Below are 19378 nucleotides of genomic sequence, written 5' to 3' on the forward strand. Positions count from 1 at the left end.
TCCTGCCCCAGATCTTGATCTCCTTTTCTCCTAACCCACCACTTCTCTTTTCACAATACCTAGCATTTCCCTGGGGGAGCAGACAAGCAGCATAAAGCATCACAGTCTGATGTACACAGCATGGGATGACTAGCATTCGGGAGTATGCAAAATAATTAAGCCAAGGTCTGTCATAACCTGGTGTGGCACCCTGTGCAAGTCATCCCCCCTCTATACCCTATCCTGCTTTTTTAGCTACCACAGAACCAGGGCTATGTCTGCTTACAGGCGTGCAGAGTGACTTACAAACTGGGTGCCTGACCTGCTACATTACACTTCAGGAATGAAATTCTGGCACTGTCTGGCAAGCAACTGACATGCCTGGGCAATTCTCAAATGTTTGTGAGTGCTCCGCATCTGCACAGGAATAGGCAGCCTAACAGCCTCACACTGTGCAGCCACTTAATTCACTGGTTTTTCAACAAGGCAAAATAAAGGCCTCCAGTTTTCTAAAAAGGTCAGAAACTACAAGATTGCTTCAGTCCCAGGCCTGGAGGCTGGCACCATCACCGCTTATGCATTTGAATGAGGTAGTTCAGTGGGCATCTTTTCTGGCTGCCCAAAGAGATTTGCTGAAGCCCTCTGATGTGTAAATAAAGCCCTGAGGCAGAAAATATGGTAACTGAAGCCAAAGGTCTTGCTTTGACTGCAGGGAAAATGCCTTGTGCTTACTTATCATTGAAGTCATCTTGAGTCAAATTGTAAAGGAATTCCTCCATGACTTCATATTCTTCCATGACCTTACTTATCAGCTCCTATACAGTGACAGAAAGAGAGGTGGGTAAGGGAGAGGGGAGAGCGCAAGAAAGCAGAGAGACGGTTTTTACTTGCATGATCCAGATTTCATTACATGCATGGGATATTATTAAGGCACTAAAGGTGCACTATGGCTGAAATGTTTGAGTTTAATGAGATTCTGATGCAGTGGAAAAAGTGATTGTGCTGTACTTCTGAAATTCTACTTGCATAGTTCTTAGGTTACAAGAACACCTAGAAGCAGCCCTTGGAGACTCAAGAAGCATAGATTCAGGCTTGATACCAAACTGAGTTCCCAAGGCTTATTATGTTCCACTGACCACTGCAACAGTTACTGTTCTCAAACAGAGTAACTCCATCAGCACCACTCTAGTTGTACCACAATGATAACATGTTGGGATGAATAGAGAATCATGAGTAGATAAATAATGAGAGCCAGTGTGTTGTACTGATTATGGGTGTGGGACCGAAACACGAGCGATCTAGGCTGGCCATAGAACCAACTGGGTGACTTTGGGCCAGTCACAGACTATCAGCCCAACCTACCTCTCAGGGTTGGTGTTGTGGGGATAGGATTTTGAGCAGGAGAAAAATGAGGTAAGCTGCTTTGAGTTTGTTATAAGAAAAAAGTGGGATATAAATCCAATAAATAAATAAAAATATAAATACTGTGATTGTTAATAGACAAATTACTAATATGCTAATATTAGTTTGCCAAAATGCCAAGATTTAACATAATATTGTTCCCAAAACTTTGAAGCAGAAGTGATAAAATTCAAATACAGGCAGATATTTTTAGATTCTTTGTAACCATCTCAACCTCATCCTGCATCCTCTATAGTCGAAACCATGAATAAATTGGTCAAACAGCTGTCAGCCCAATTCAAAAGGAAGATAGTTTGTTCATGTTTGTAGCTGTCCTGAGATCTTGTATAATAGGATGGCATACAATTTTTTAAATAAATAAATAAATAAAATAAATAAAAATTCATTCACATATGGCAATACAGATGTATAGATGCAATGGTGAAATGTCACATGATGAATTAACATTTGCTTCCCAGGGTTTAGGTATGCATGAATTGCAAACATATTACAATGCCTTAACACTCTACAGCAGCTTAGGTTAAAAAATGCAATAGGAAATTTGGCAACATCTTTAGACTTTATCAACTAATACCTTCCCATTCTGCCTGATGACGATTTTATGTGACTGACAGTTTTCCTGCATACTTATCCACTAAAAGCAGTTGATTCATTTTAAGGAGTTTATGCTTACTGTTTTAACCAGTATGGTGTAAAATTAAACTGAGCTTAAGATATAATTCTGTGATCTACCCATGATCTACCACATTCCAGTGACTTAACCCCACTTCCCTGAGTACATTTTACCTCCTGCACTTTCAACTTCTCGGGGATTCCTTTCATCCATTCCCGCAACTCAGCCAGCTCCTCAATGCTGTTTGGTTTTTCATAAATTTTTCGGCTGATGGCTTTAAAGGCTTCACAGATCTGCAAAAATAAGTGATGAATCTGTGAATGCTAGGTCTAAAATGAATAGTTCTGTTGATTTAATTTAAAAGTACATTCTTGAAACTAAAATTGAACTACACATTCTGAGAAATGCATGGCTGCTACCCAGGACAGTATTGGCCAAGTGTTTCTTCCCCAACTCTTCTGAGTTACTTTTAGCTAAAGAAGATCTATGACACAGCAGTCACAATCCTCTGCATTTCCCAACCATTCTCTCTGCAAGCAGTCACCAGTGCAATGGACTGGATCAGAAAACTCTGATCACAAGATCACATCTCCTAAATATTACCATGGAAATGCAGGGAGGAGAGTCGAGACAGCTAAGCATTCCTTGTAATTTCAGGTCTCAGTCCCTGAAATTCAAGGGCCCAGGTCATGATCTAAAGTCAGCAAGTTAATTGTGGCTTATCAGGGTGGCATTAGGTTGGGATAAACAAAATCAAGATGGCATTATGTATGAATATGCTTATGTTGCAGCATAAGGGGGATGCAGGTGGCGCAGTGGTTGAAACTGCTGTGCTGCTGGGCTGGTTGACTGAAAGGTCACCGGTTCAAATCTACACAACAGGGTGAGTTCCTGTTGCTCCATCCCAGCTCCCGCCAACCTTGCAGTTTGAAAGCATGCAAATGCAAGTAGATAAAAAGGTACCACTTTGGTGGGCAGGTAACATGACCACGGAGACTGTCTGCAGACAAATGCTGGCTCCCTCGGCTAGGGAACGGAGATGAGCACCGCCCCCTAGAGTCAGACATGACTGGACTTAATGTCAAGGGGAAACCTTTACCTTTTATGCTTATGAATGGCAATGGAAGCACCATCAATATTTCTGCCTGGTGTTTGTCCTGCACTGGCCCTTCTATGCAGAAGCCCATTATTTAAGTGGCTCTACTATCTCACAGGAAAACAACCTCCATTTCTGTATATGTACGCTAATAAGATTTTGTCGTGCCTGATGCCTCAACAGAGGCAGCACCTCATGAGGAAGAGTCAAACGCCCAAAGAGAGAATCAGGCATCAGAACAGGAGGACTTATACTTGAGGCCCTGTGACCAAGCGACCCTTCCACAACCTGGCTTGGGAGTAGCTGAACAGGTAGCCATCCCTCATCCTGACCCTTTACCCCTTGGACAAACAGCAACACCTCAACCCGACCATGAGGGCCCCGAGGGAAAAGACACTACACGTTCTGCCCCTGAAGAGCGCGGGCAGGATGCCCCCCTTCCTCCTGACGCCGAGTTTCCTGAACAAGATACAGGAGACGCAGGAGGCGGGATAGATTTGACTCGTGCGACTCTTAGACGTAGCTTACGCCGATTGGAACAAAAGGAGGCTTTGTCCCACCTTAGGGGGGAAAGGTGGGACAGAGAAAGCTAATCCCACGTGGGTTCCCTGAGAGATGTCACTAAGAAGATAGCAACTAACTAGCAAAGATCATTGCAGTAGAGCTTATCTGTAGCGTCATACATCTTGTAGAAAAGTAGCAATAAAAGACTTTAGTTTTACTGCCTACATAAGTGAGGGTCATTCATAACTGTGAGCTGACACCTCACAACAGATTTGAAAAATATTCATTCATAATTTAAAAATCACTTATAATTAAGATATCAATTTATGTATTATAAAATAATAATAAAATATATTATTTTAATATATTTATATATTGCTTTCATTTTTTAAAACCCAAAGCTGTTGGACTGTAAATATATGACTATACAAACATAGTAACTGTTGGATAAATTAACAGTTAGGAAAAGCCAGTGTAAACATGCAGGTTTTTAATCAGTGCTGAAAGAGCAGGGTCACTGGTGCAGAGCAGCGATCATTCCAGAGGAAGGGCACAACCAGAGGGACTCTGCAGGATGTGGCCTGGATAGCAGGGCCTTCCTTGAAGAATGCAGTGTTCTATCAGGACTGTACAGGGGGAGATGATCTTTTGGGTAAGTTATGCTGCTATGACTGCAACTAAGATATCCCCCCTTGCAATTGCAGATTTCCAGAAATGCCTACAAAATTATTCCTCTGGCTTCTCCAGGTATAATGCATACAAAGTATGAAACTCACATCTTCTACTTGGTTGTGTAAATTCTTAGCCAATATATCCAGCATAGAGGTGGCTAAAGCTTTGCATTTCTTAGAGAGGTTTTGCCTTACACCTTCAACACTAAGATGAAAAGGACCAATGACCATGCTGCTTGGTAAACTGTTGTCCAGCAACTTCTTTTCTGCCAAATGCATGTTTACCATCTCTCTCACTTCTTGAGCAGGGGGACACTGGATCTCATATGGTCTAGAAACATACAGAAATACTATTAAGGCAAGACTCAGAAACAGAGAAAGGGATGTGCAATGAACAGAAAGGAACATGTAATTTATACAAAGCAAATATAGGCAGTCCCTTTCCAACTGAAGGTTTCAAAATTATTCACACAAATCTGCACTTGAGACTTAGGTTAAAGTCTCCTGGATGTGAATAATAGTGCACTGTTAGATGCCATCTAAAACCCACTGATAACTCAAACAAGCATGATTGAGGTTACAGTGATGTTGCTGTTGTTGTTTATTATGTTGTGTTGGTAGTGTTTCACAAGTGCCTACTTTGGGCTGTCAGATGTATGTAGCCTTGTCAATTGTCTTATCTCTTTCAGCTGCCAAAGGGAGTAGTGAAATGGAGTATCTATACAAGAAAATAGGTAAGACCAGGGTGTACAGTGGCTAATTTCCACACAGTTGTGAAGGACTGGGGGAGAAATAATAAAATAAAAAAGGACCCAATACTGCAATAAAGATACATCAAAATTTGTGGGGGGATCCAAAACAAAGAGTGTGCCCAAAGTGTGTATGTGGGGGTGGGGGAACAACATCTCCCCTGTGACAATGTGATAGTCTTGATTTTAAGTGTTGAACTGACACTTCTCAGCGTTCTGCACTTTTCCAACACTTTCCATTATTCCAGGAAAGGGAGATATTAACTTCCCCCTCTTCCTGCTGCTCCTTTGCCAAGCTTCTTAGTGTTGCCATTATTGCAATTCCCTGACAGATTTTTTTAATGCAGATAGGTATGCAAATTTAATGTCTGGGAAGTAAATGGAGGGGAAATTTGTGCAAATTTAAGGGCTGGAAAGAAATGAAGGGGAATTTTGCACATCTGCTTTAACTGCTACATTACTTCAGGTGTGTGTTACTTCAGGTTTCCCCTCCATTTACTTTCTAGCTATTAAATTTGCATACATTTCCCTACCACTGCTCTCCAAGTCAAAAAAAGGTGCAAAGATTCCTGACAGGTTTTTTTTTTAAACCCTTAGAAGACTACAGAATGGGATGTAGCAATGGGATGCCAGTACCAACAGTATTTACATGCACCCCATGGGCCCATTTACTCTATCCCATGCTGCCACCTTCTACATTTCCTTTTTAAATACTTAGGGGAAAGCAGCAGGAAGCTCCAAAATGGAGTGGCCAAAATAAGTGAAGAGGGAGTCGATCGTTTCCCTGTCTGGAGTAGCTGGAGAGTCTGGGAAGCTTGAAAAGGTGGAGGACACTGAGGAGTGTTAGGAGGATCACACCACCACACTGTTCCTCCCCTCCCAGCATTTTGGAGCACGTATTCCCTGGGCTCTCCACCTCCACCACCCCCACCCATTTTCCCCTGATAGGTGAAGCAGATGATGTGCCCTTGTCTGGCCAAGAGCTGGACTCTCCTGACTGCAGGGACACCCTGGTTCTTGCATACAAGGCAGAGCCAGGAGCCTGGAAGGGAGGCAGAGTGGCAGTGGAGGAAGAGGCAGTCGCAAGCAACTTACTTTAGGAGGCTGTGGATATCACGGTTATTCAGCTCTAGGTACTTTTCATAGTTCTTGGCATAAGCTTGGAGGGGGATCAGTGCTTTGCGGATACACGTGCAGATGGTATTGCGGAGTTCTACCACAGCTGGCTCATTCAAGCCCACAGACTCCAACAATGGTGTGCCACAGATAAATATGTTCTCAAGGACGTACTGAAACAGAGACAAATGGAGTTAGCATAAATTCACATGCCATCTGCTTCCAGCTCTTCCAGAGAGATACTTGAACAAAATTAAGAAACCCTGTCTGCTATGTACAGCAGCCTTCCCAGACAGGGTGTTCTCCAGATTCATTATTTAGTTATTTACATGTATTTATAGGCCGCCTTTAATTGCCAAGGCCTTCCTAGGTGGTGTACAATGCAGAGGTGTCGCACAACAACGTGCATCATTCCCTAGCCGGCATGATGTTGTCCAACACATCTGGATGGCACCGGGCTTGGGAAACCTGAGATACTGCCTTCATATGCTAAGGATGGGATTTCTATCTATTGATATACAGCAACAATGCTTCTGCCTAGTTCTTGGTGCTGAATCCCCTTGAAATTTTTTTTTATCCCAAGTAGAAATAGCTGTAATCATGATTAAGGGTACCGAACATGGTTACCAAAACGTGTCCAGTATAAACAGACATTTTCAGAGATCACAACAAAGGTATTCATCTATAATGTATGGCACCTCATTTGAATTGCTGGCCATGCCATCCGCGACTGGTATCAAATGCTGCCTCATTTCTATTGCAGCTTATTTCTAAAGGCTGTTGATGGTTGCGAGCTTCCTAACTCAGTTTTTGGGAGATCAGATATTTGGTTAAGCTATCCATAACATGGTTTACTACAATTCAAATGACATACAAATAGGATGTATTCTTCTGTTTTAAGAGATTATACCATTTGTTCCTCAATTCCACCATCTTTCCGTATGATCCCTGCAGAGGGAATTTTCAGGAGGCAAGAAAAATACCAGAAAATACAGTTCTTGATGGGAAAAGGGTCTCCCACTATAGCCAAAAAATCAGCAGCATCACATTTTAAAAACTACAAATAGTTTGTTCTGAAGGTTGCTATAATAAATATGGTTTTTATCCAGGGCATCCCTTAGAAGGGTTTCCAATCTAGTGGAGCATTTCAGCTGACAAAACAGGGTGTGTACAGGAGACTGATTCACACTCCCTTCAGTTTCATTGACTGATGTACCCTCCCCAGCTCTGCAGTCCCCTCTCTCTGTAAATCTGCCGTGGAGAATTGGGGCCCCCTCTGGAATGGGTGGGGGGAGATGACTCTGCAGCTGCAGTGCAAGAACAGAATGGGCAAAGAGCACCTCCTTTCTGTTGTGGGAAATATTTGAGCAGAACTCTGCTCAGAGAACTCTTGTGCTGGCAGAAAAGAAACTGTATCTACCTTGATATATTTTGAATTATCTGAATTTTAATATTGAAAGAAACCTCTCTATAGCACAGCGCTTTATCAAGACATGATAAGATACATAAGTTAAACACATAATCACACATCTCATTTATTGCTATACATGTGTCAGCATTAACATCTTGAGAATTTAAAATTGACAGCACTATTGACAGCACTTCTCATTTGGATCTGGAATGTTTTCCCCCATGATAAAAAGGTTAGCTGAATCTTCCTTAGGCAATACCTCAGTGCTAAATATATTAATTAATTCCTCCTCCTGCAAAATCTTCCTTGACTCTCTGCCCTATTATAACATTTGAGCTCCTGTATGTCTGTGCATGTATTGCTGCATAAACACAGCAGTGGAATTGCCTGACAATACACAATTGCAGCTTTACTGAAAATAGATGCTTATACTAAGGAAGGATGCTACAGTCCTTCCCTCTATCTTAGTATACATTAGCTGGAGAATAGCGTGAACACTCTTATGGAGAAAGAGATCAGTAAGTTGATACAGATGTTGAACAACAGCCCCATTTATGAGACAGGTGAACTGCCCTGCAAATCGCTTCCCCCAACTCTGCACCCCAAGCATCTGTGCTTACAATATTGCTACAGTAGCTCTGTAATGCTGGCATAATGTCTTGCTGCAGCAGTGGCACACAGTTTCTATATTCTGGTAAAGCAACACTCAGTATCAGCAAAGCTGGCTTCGTAGCATTCCTCCCTAGTACAAGCATTTACTTTTAGAAAAGTGGCAATCATATAATGGAGCACACTTTTTATAACATTGATCATATTATCAGGATGAGAAGGCATTTAAGATTCTCTGAGATGACTCACTTTCTCCAGCTGCGGTATGGTGTGTGTAGCCAAGATCCCTTTATTAAATAGGGAAACAAGTGATGTCTCAAAATTCTCCAAAGGTGTGCTGAAACGGACACCACTGTTGTCCAGATTCAGATCAACTATAAAAATGGGATTTTTTCGAGGCCTGCAAAACAAAAAGCATGGAGATAACAGAGAAGGTGAAAAATGAATATAACACCAGCAGCAACTTCTTTGCTAATTAAAAAAAATGAGCTAAGAAATTGCAGAAACTAATCTAGTTCTATTTGTGTCCCATGGAACCAGAAGTCTTAGATATTTACACAACGCTTCCCAGCCCATGTCTCCACATACACATCCAGCCAGCTTAGAGCTGCCAAGATGATCACTGTGCTATAAAAGATGTAGTTTACCAATATCCATGCTGGCTGGGTCTGATGGGGCTTTGGGTACAAAACACCTGCAAAGTTCCAGGTCAGGGTAGGTAGGCCTAGAGGGATGTCAAGAGCCATATCCATCTCTGTGGTGAGATGGGATTGCTTAGAGACCACATATGAGTCTACGTATATTCATCCAGTATATTCATGCTCTTAAAGACAAACTGCAAATGAGGCAAAACGTTTTCCTGGTCTGGGCTTTATAGTATTCATTTTGGATTTCAAACAAATATAGCTACATAGTTTGTATTCTATGAAAGCTGCAGTTCAAATACATTACCCCTTCTTTCAGGATCGAAAAAGCACCCTCTTGATCACAATTTGTAAAAACTGGTGTGTTTGTGCAATCTTCCAACCTGCAGTTCAGATACGGTTACTAATTTCAGCTTTCCTTCCTTCAGCTTTCACCTGTACCTTGCTTTCTAAACCATTATCTTTATGATTGTTTAAAAATATATACTCTAGAAGGGATAAAAATATTCTGACTGACGTGTATTGCTTCAATCCTCTTTTCATGGTAACCATCCTTCTTGGATGGTTACCATGAATTAATCTTTCTGGATGTTAACAAAGCCTTTAATAACATTTACCCTACTAAATATATAGAAAAGCAGGAGCATTGATACCACATCTTCACAGGTGTAGGGTAACTCTTATTCAAACCAAATCCTTCATTTTAACAAATAGGTGGAAGTCCCTGCTTTTTCTAGTGCTGGAGCTTATATTCTGGTGGTTGCAGAAAGTACAAAATACAACAGAAGAAATAAAGTAATATCTAATTCTAACTTCATCTTGCAGGATATGTGGGTGCACTTGGGTTGAAAACTTGAGAAGCTCTCATACTCTGCTGTACTGATGATGAAGGCACAGGGTTACCTGAAGGAGCACTTACATCCATATATGCCCGGCCGCCCCTTGAGATCTGCGGGAGAGGCCCTTCTCCGGGAACCCTCCATGAAAGAAATTAGGAGGGTAGGTACTCGGAGGAGGGCTTTCTCTGCGGTGGCGCCCAATCTATGGAATGCGCTCCCCAGAGAAGTCCGCCTGGCGCCGTCGTTATTTGTTTTTCGGCGCCAGGTGAAGACCTTTTTATTTAAACGTCATTTTAATTGTTAACAATATTTGCTTATTTATCTGGCCAGGGCGACTTCTTTTACATTGTTATTTATTTTATATTGTTAATTTTATATTGTTGTTTTTGTATTTTATTGTATTTTATTGTGTTGTAAGCCGCCCCAAGGCTTTGGCAAGGGGCGGCATAGAAATGTTTTAATAAATAAATAAATAAATAAATAAATAAGGATACAAGATGTCATAGGAATGGTCCTTGCAGGCAGTGAAAAGTTTGACATACATGAAGACTATAACCTGCCTGGAACTGATAACTCCACACTAGCACCTGCTAAACAGATGCCAAACAAGGTGTTAACTTAGGGCAATGTTTAAGAAGCACTGTCATTGAAGGGATGTGATGGGCCAATTTAATGACACCAAGATCCATTTGAAGGCTACCATCCAATTTGCTGGCAATCTCCCATGTGTTCTAAGCGGCTGGCAGACCTCGTAGGATCTCCTACAATAGCTAATCAATGGTGCCCTGCTGACTTCATTTTGTATCCAGAGAGAGTTGATCGTGCCTTTCACAAGCTAGTAACAATTGCTTAAAATAGGAAATGCAAGAGGACATCCTGCTCCTTTGCTAAGCAGCCCTAAGGGCTGGGTTAGGGTTCCAGCAGAGAAACTGACATATGCCACCATGGGTGTCCTATCTGCAGTGTGCTCTTTTCTGACAGACAGTGTTCTGTGAAGAGGTACCACCTCATCAGAGGCTTCATAGATGGTAGACTGTGCCTAAAAATCACTCCAGAAGCAAGGGATGAGGGTGGGTGGGGCAGAAACCTTCATTCATACAATTAGAGTACATGGATCAAAGCACTGTCCTTTTCCTCCTGATTCTCCTTACTTGTATGGGCTGTTAACAAGGTCATCTCCCCACACCATATCTTCAGGGCACTCCAGGACGCTATGGCAAGCATCCACGAAGAGCTGGGTGAAGTTTACCAATGAATCCTGGATCAGGTAACGTACAGAGTCCTGCAACATAAACTTGATCAGTTCCATCAACTGATGAAGCTTGGACATCTGGTATACTTCCCATTTGGTCTCATATAAGTTGTACCAGCCTTTGCCTATGTCCCTTAGACTGCTTCTCACTGCAATCTTTAGAGTATTGAGCCATGTATCCTTAAGGAACATTGAAACCTAGAGGAAAATAAAACATAGGATGTCAACAGGAGTACAAAACCACACATCACGCATACATGGATGTAATAAACTCTGGATAGATTGTGCTTGTAGGGAAAGCAGATATAGGATGGGGTGATTTGCAGTGGAAAAACAGTGGCAGGATCAGGTGGTTACTTTTTCTGCTGCTTCTTCACAGGCTCCACCCCCCTGCAACTTGAGTTGTTGCAACTTGAGTTGATTATTCCATGTCCTACTCTCTGGTATCAACAAGAAGAGTTCTTGACCTTCCTCTTTGTGACAGCCTTTGAGGTACTTATAGAAGGCTCTCAGTCTCTCAGTCTCTCCTCATAGGGCAGTGTTTCCAAACCCTGGATCATTTTTGTTGCCCTCCTCTGGACCCTTTCTAATTTTCCTACGTCTTTCTTAAATCTTGGTGCCCAGAACTGGAGTTAGTATTCCAGATGAGGTCTAACTAGTGAGGAGTATAAGGGAACTACTACTTTCCGATCTGGAAGTAATACTTCTTTTAATGCATCCCAAAATAGCATTTGCCCCTTTTGCAGCTACATCACATTGTTGGCTCATATTTAGCCTATTGTCAACAGTAACTCCTAGGTCTTGCACTTTTTCAGTTCTGTTGAACCATGTATTCCCCATGTTTAGATGGCAAAAACTCCTATAGCTCTCAGCATACTCCAGACAACCAGCTCAGAGTTGTAGCTGTTAAAACAGCTACATAGAATTTGCTATTAAAACATGCATAGAATTTTGCCCTTAGAAACAAATCTTTTTCCATACATTGAACTAAGCTTAACAATCTATTTTTGACTAGGAATGTAACATTTACTTTTAAAAACAGATGAGTGAACACTTTGTCTTACTAAAATATGAGTGCTGTAACACTTCCTGTTACTATCCATCCATGTTTTTGAGAAAATCCATGAACAAATGCTGCTATTTTTCATGCTGAAAAGGGGGAAATGGAATCTTGCCATATTTCACACAAGAAGGTTTCATGGATATCTCCAGAGAAAATTAACGTGCGCATTTCTCATGGTTTTCCTTTAAATTGGCTTTCTCCCTGACCTCCAATTTGTATTCTGAGATGGATTACTGAATAAAGACAGTTGGGAAGCATGCATTCTGCCAATAATCCTGTACACAGAGCACATGCATGTGGCCTTTGGATCCTGGACAAGGTTATTGATTTGTGGGAAAATAAAGCCCTGGAACCCAGGAAGGCAAATAGAAAACAGTGTTTCAAAAGCTGCTTTTAAGGCACCTGCTTCTTCTCAAGGTGCTTTTCATTGTTGTCATTATCATTTAATAATATTTAATATAATAAAATAGCTAAGTGGTTCAAATATAAATATTAAAATCATATTTAAATACATGTAATATACTGCTACGAATAATTTCAACTAAAATAATGCAAAACAATACAAGGCACAATGAGATAGAGCAGCATATGGATAATTGCAATTCATTACAAGGCAGAAAAACCCTGGGTGAACAAGTGCATTTTCAGGAGGCATTTAAAACATACCCCATTTTCTGCCTCATGAACTGCTCTTATTTTTCTCACTCTGATTATGCGCAATATGGTTGCTGTTAAACTGAAAACAGCGATACTCAATCATGAGTTCTAATTTAGAACTGATGGCCATTTGGTCCATGGTTATTTATTTGTAAGTTGGACCTGTGGGGCAAAATGTTGCACAGTGGAATGCTTATGTTCAGTGTACCAAAGAGTCAACCAGGCCCTTTTCCAGAATATTCCATTCCAATCTCTCCTCTGCTTTGGTGTTCTGTTCCCACTGCAACAGTCAGCCAGAATTCCATGGCCACTGCACACACAGGTCTCACTGGGATATTTTGGGGCTTTCCTAAAGTTTTGGGCATTTTTGCAAATATCCTTAAGCCTCTCCCTCATGGGCATGGATGGTGCCATTTCGGCTACCTAATGACCAGCACTAATTGTGAATGTTGCTATTAGTATATATGATCACCTGTTTATCTCTCTGTCCTGCATGGAGCTCAGGGAAGTATACACGGTCATTTGCTCTGCTTCTACTCCAATATTTTCCTTACATTGATCTTGTAAGATAGGATAGGCTGCCAGATAATGTCTGTCTGTCTGTCAAGACCATCATCCAACGACCTTCATGGCTGAGAGGAACTGTGAGCCCAGGTCTCCTCTGGCCGAGTCTAACACACTACCCTCCACACCGCACTGGCTCTTTCTCCCGAAGCGGGCTTGCAGCCAGTTATGCTTGGCATAGCCCTATCTCTGCAAACAGCATCTCCCCACTATTATACCTGGGAAAAGGTCTGTGTCTGGATCTGTTCAAAGTCTTCTAGTCGGCCATACTTGGTCAGGGTTGAATGGAACAGCGACATTGCTGCTGTTTTGTTGCATTCATCTCGCACTTGGCACAGAGCCATGATGACTTCTGGTCGTGTCAGGAGAGAGACAAAGCTAAAAGCTTCCCTTTGCTCATTGAATGGGTATTCTGGGATATCAATGAGACCTGATGAGACATGAAGGGATGTCACTGAAGCAGTAAGGGTGGTCTCACAGCAGTTTGTGTTAAGTATGGGGCAACTTGCACATAACGAAAGCCCGTGAGTTAAACAAATCATGGACTGTTGGAAAAAAGAAAAGAGAGAAGGAGCATACTGCCTGCAATGTGCCAACCACTTCTGCTTTTATTTATTTTATTTATTTATTTAGGGAACTTCTATGCCGCCCCTTTTGCCGAAGCCTTGGGGCAGCTCACAAACATATCAGCAACTTGCATTTAGCTTGTCCGTCGAATGTTCAGCATGTTGTGTGAACTCGGACTGATGGAGGCCAAACAACCTAGTGGTTAACACAACAACACAGCTTGGGTTAGCCATTGGGTTATTTAACCCCTAAACATGCCATCAGTCTGGGTGTCGATTATAGATCAAAGGGGAAGTGGAGACATGTGGGAGGCAGCATGCTTGTTCTCAACAACTCAGGGGTCATTTCAAACATAGGCTGTTGTTACATGCAATATTTAATAACCAGAAATGCTGGAAAGAATACTTTCTTATTTGTTTACTTGTTAGTTGCTGAACCCACTGTGTAGTTGTGTCAACATCAGCACTACTTGCCCAGCTAGAACATTTCAAAGGGTCCAATGTTGGTCACCACCTAGAGTTCCTCTCTCTCCTACCTTCTTCCTTTAAAGCAGAGCCAGCATCATTGCTTTTCCACCTCAACACATCATCCAATCTCTTCTGCCTTATCCGTCAAAAGTGATTCCTGAGTTCCCTGTTTGAAAAGCCTCCAGATATACACCCAAGGCTAACACCCTTCATGCCAGCTGTCATTTCCAGGTACAATTAAAGTAACCAAAATTCTGTGCCAAGAGAAGCTGGATTCAGAAGCTTGAATACAGTAAGAAACTCATGTTTCTCCTGCCTGCTTAGTCTGTAAGGTAATGGTCAAGGAACTATTGTTTAGCACTGAAGCACTTTCTCCTAACTACTGGAAATCCTAATTAACCCCTTCTGACATTCAATACACACTGCCAAAATTTCAAATCTAGCTTTGCAGTCCTAAGAATGAGAAGCACACTTTTGGAAGACAATGAGTCCCTAAGAATGCTAAGAAGCCTACCCAATACTTCACTCTGCACTTGCAAAGAGTTGCATAACGCAAAGAGTCTTAGATATTAATCAGTGTTACTTGCCCTAGAAAGGGGTAAGTAACAGTAATGGCATTACTTTTTGCCAACCTAGCTGTGTCCATTAAAAGGTGCATGGCAGAGGAATGTTTGTGTTTACTGGATGTCATTCATTTGTATAATTAAACTTCCTTTATCTAAAGGAAAGTTGACATGATAAAAAATGCTTATATTTCAAGTTTCATTAACAAGGAATATACTAATAAGGAACTACTAATTTGGTGTAGTCAGTTCAGATGTATAGAAGATTTAGGAAATGGTTGTTCCAGTATATTCCAAAATAGGATGCAATGAAAACTATTTTGCTAACTAACTCCAAAGGATACAAATATGTTGTGAGCCTCCCCGAGGCTTCGGCGAATGGGGCGGCATAGAAATGTTTTAATAAATAAATAAATAAATAAATAAATAAATAAATAAATGTGTGACATTGATAATCAATTCTTATACCACCATTCCCAGCAGCATATCAATAACAAGCTTCAGGTAACTGTAGCATGCAAAACCGTTTTGCTATGCAGTATTATAGTCTGGAAAACACCTGTTTTCCCCACTATTGTGCCACCTACCCTTCTCTGGCACCTTCTCCTCCTCTTTCTCAGGCAGTGTGACATAGCAGAATATCTGAGGCTTGGAAGCGACTATTCTGTCAAAGTTAATCTTGTTCATGGTACGCTCATAGTCTAGGGATACTTCCTTCCCCAGGAGGTGCAGCCGATCTAAAACGCTAGGCATAATTTAAAAACTAATTAACTGGATGAACAATGACCTCTCCAAATGATATGTCTGCATCATTCATATACCTAGTGTCTCATAGTTATATCTCCTGTGCTCACACGCTTTCTTCTTCATTAAAAGTGTCTGCAGCACATTAAGAGAGCTTCATATTGGACCTGGAGTAGGACAGCAGGTGATGCTGAAAGGATCAGAAAGGAACGGTGCAGCACAGTTGTGTGACACCTTAGACCTGTATTACTAGTGACCGAGAGAAGACAATTAGAAACAGGACTTCCACTCTTGTTTCTTAACCCCTCCCTCCTGACCCACTTTAATTGTTTGGCTTCTTACAACTGCCCCACTTGCACCGAAAGTACAAAACTAAAGAGGCAGGAAGCTATCATATATGAAGCAAATGCCTTGATCCAGAAAAGGAGACTGGCAATGTCAAATTGAAGCAGACTTTCCTGCTGGTACCAGATGCTGATGACATCTGGAAGAGCAGCCCCATCTGTATTGTGATACTCTTCAAGGACCCACTGAAGGGACTGGATGATGTGTGCCATGATTGAATGTGGATGCACTGCAGTTGCAAGCAAGCTGTGCAACTAGTTGCCTACAACTTCAGTTGGATTATAGCCACTATTACTGCACACAAAAAAGCAAATGGGGTGTAACATAAGCTCAAGGAATACATGGAGAAATGCAGAAAGGAAATAGTTGACAGCAGCATCAAGTAGGGAAGGAGACCCTTATACCTGAAGTTAAATAATTTGGCCAGGGGGAAGTGGAGACAGGCACACTTCCAGGCACACTTCAACCACCTCCTGCAGATATTTGCTGAAAGGATAAAATGCTTAATGGAGATATTTGCACAATGCAAGATCTCCAGCTGTTATCATCTTACAGTATAATTATTTTTCATTTCCAGGTATCTTTCTGAGGCCATGGAGCTATTCATAGGTAGCCTCTAGCCCTGTTCAAAAATTAATTGTATTGCATTTTACATCCTCGTATCTAAATGTAGTAAAAGCTGTCACAGGCCAATGAGATGGACTGATATATCAATGACACAACTAACTGAGGATTCATCAAGCTCTCAGCATCTCATTTTTTTCCACTTCTAAGACCTTTTCTCACCCTCACCTCACTTCTAGTTCAGAGGTCTTGTTTACTCCCATTCAGTTATACATTATGCCTGACCAAATCTTTGAATATGCATTAGGATCATTTGCATGATCAGGCAAATAGAACAACATCTAGTCAGAAGCCAATTCTCAGTGAAACACAAAAAGGGATTGCAGCAACACACAAACAAGAGTTCAATATCATCTAAAATTCACCTGAACAGCTTGCAATTTGATAACTTCAGTATTAGACCAGAGTTCCTCAAACTTTTCAAATATTAAAAGTGCACTTCTCATCTAGCATAGCTTTACTGGATGGCACAACACCAGACCACATTATAGCCAGATGTGAGTTCGCCTACATTGCCTGAAAGTAACTTCTGCCCTTGTATGTGTTTATTCATTTGCTCTTCATTTTCTGTTTGCCTCCCTAACCCTTTCCCAGGGTGTGCAGGAGGAGGAGGGAGAGGAAGTAGGAAAGTAGGAACAAAATGGGAGATGAGGAGTGAGGAAAGTTGTCCCACTGTTACCCAACCGGGTGTGTCTGCCTTGTTATTAAAAAACCAAACAACCACAACTGCATGTTTAGGGGTGCAATCCTATGGCTTCCTGATACTGTTAGGGAGCCAGAAGATTATTCAAGGTCTTGTGACCTTGGAGCAGGACCTTTAAAGGCCAAGCCCCTATCTCCCCCCCACCTCACAGCTAACACTGAAACAAACACACTGGGTGCCTCTCCGAGGATGCAACTGGGCCTCAGAGAGGACAGAAGCAATGTGTGCTGGGGAGCAGGGAGGAGAGGAGGCTGGGGCTGACAGCTTACAGCAATTCCAATTGGCACCCCAGTCTCTTTCCCTTCTCCTCCCTGCTGCTAAATCTAGATGGCTGAGAACAGCTGTCTAGATTAAGTACACAAGGTAAGATGTGGCAGCACTAGCCTCCCTAGACACACTGTATGCACATAAGCCTCTGACTATATCCTAACTGGATTAATTTAACTACTTAGAAAGGACTGGCACAATACTTACGAAGTCCCTTTCCTCAGACGTGGAGTGTCCATTGCCATCTGTTTCATCTGTTGCAAACTTTTTTCTTCTATATTTTGCAATCCATCCACAGGCATACAATCCACATACATATTATACAACAGCAGTGCCTGAGTTTTCTTCCTCAAGTTATTGGCAGAAATCACCCGCCCAGCAAAAACACAGGGATCCTCAGCAAGAAAAAGCAAACGGACACGGGGCACCCAATACTGACAAGGCATCAGAGGGGCTCTCCCTGGACAGAGATCAGAGAGGAATGGAACATAAAGAGATAACAGAAAACAGAAAACTCAGATGTCCAAAACAGTCACCGTGTCTACAATCATGCTAGCATTGTTGAAAGTCTAGTGGATCCAAAAAGAATGATGAATGATGGGATCAAATCTTAGACACAGAGGATTATTGAACAGAAATGTCAGTGGGGTTAACTAGATCAGACAGCAAGAGATCCACCAGCTAATACACTGTGATTTTTAAAGTTAAAAGCAACTGTGTGTGTGTGTGTGTGTGTGTGTGTGTGTGTGTGTGTCAACCCACTTCTCCTGCAATGTTTTCCTAATCTAAATTGCTCCTTCTGGCTGCTAATTGCTCCATAGTAGAAAGCAGGTGGTAACCAAACAGTACCTAAAGTGTACCTAAAGAGCATTGGTGGTGGTAGGAGGTCCAAATTAAAAGAGTGGGAGGAGAATACTCTATCCTCTTCCCTCATTGTCAGGAAACCAATCTACCCAGTTGTCCTCCCCTCCACTGTGACTGCTCTTGATTTTGTTTCAGTGGACAAGCTGATCATAGATCTCCTGCTGGTCCATTTATTTATGTCCTTCCAAAAGTGACCCTTATTATACTCTGTGGGACTTAGCTATGAGGAAACATGTGCATTCTCAGTCTGGAAATCCATCAAACGATATGCATGAGGATGGAGATTATTTTAGAAAAAATCTTGAATTTATCCACAAAGACTATCAAAACACCATCAGCAGAAATGGGACATTATTCAGCTGCTTGTTATGAAAGAGGTTAGGAGATCTATCACAATGCAGGACTTCCATGAAACCAAGGTAGCTAACTGGGTATAGAAACTGCTCTTGATTTTAAACTTCTTCCAGTATGAGTGAAAGCCCACCTTCATCAGTCATTCCTCCATTGAGAATACATCTCCCATTTTCATCCCGGACTAGGCCCAATGGATTTGTTTTATGTACCAAGTAGAGTTTTGTCTCTTCATCATAATCCAAGACACCAACGTTTATCCACTTATAGATCAGGTTACGGCTTTTGGGATCATCTGAGATAGAATGACAGACAAGGTTTTACATTTACAGAATTGCTTTATAAACTAAACTAAACTAAACTAAACTAAACTAAACTACAGCATGTCCCTTTTGCTGCCATATGACCCTGTTTGGGGGCATAGTCCTATTTTGGGGGCTCCAGATTATCTTTCTTTTAGATTTTTATAGTACTTCAATATGATAATATCTTAGGAAAAAAATATCATGCAGAAATGTTGAAAAGCAATGTCAGGGGTTTTTTTTCAGAATTGCCGCATGCCTGTGATTTGTATTAGATTGGGAAAGAATTACAAAATAATCATCACATTTTGAACAATAATGGCCTGTTGTGCATCCAGATACAAAGGCATAAAATCAGAGAATACTTCCAAAAATATGGTTTGTATAATTTT

The 19378-nt window shown here is 41.5% G+C and overlaps 1 protein-coding gene across 1 annotated transcript in view; it reads right to left on the reverse strand.

The window, feature by feature from the left end:
- Positions 1 to 19378, reverse strand: part of DNAH1 (dynein axonemal heavy chain 1) — a 134316-nt gene that overhangs the window by 105761 nt on the left and 9177 nt on the right. Inside the window, exons 6-15 of the mRNA XM_044451247.1 lie at positions 18818 to 18979; positions 17677 to 17929; positions 15374 to 15531; positions 13408 to 13619; positions 10805 to 11103; positions 8420 to 8570; positions 6130 to 6323; positions 4391 to 4616; positions 2188 to 2307; positions 712 to 794 (exon numbers count right to left, since the gene is read on the reverse strand). Of these exons, the coding sequence (XP_044307182.1) occupies positions 712 to 794; positions 2188 to 2307; positions 4391 to 4616; positions 6130 to 6323; positions 8420 to 8570; positions 10805 to 11103; positions 13408 to 13619; positions 15374 to 15531; positions 17677 to 17929; positions 18818 to 18979 (1858 nt within the window). The remainder of the gene's footprint in view (positions 1 to 711; positions 795 to 2187; positions 2308 to 4390; positions 4617 to 6129; positions 6324 to 8419; positions 8571 to 10804; positions 11104 to 13407; positions 13620 to 15373; positions 15532 to 17676; positions 17930 to 18817; positions 18980 to 19378) is intronic.

The sequence above is a fragment of the Varanus komodoensis genome, unplaced genomic scaffold, assembly GCF_004798865.1.
Source record: "Varanus komodoensis strain SLA01 unplaced genomic scaffold, ASM479886v1 scaffold6_2, whole genome shotgun sequence".
Classification (NCBI taxonomy): domain Eukaryota; kingdom Metazoa; phylum Chordata; class Lepidosauria; order Squamata; family Varanidae; genus Varanus; species Varanus komodoensis.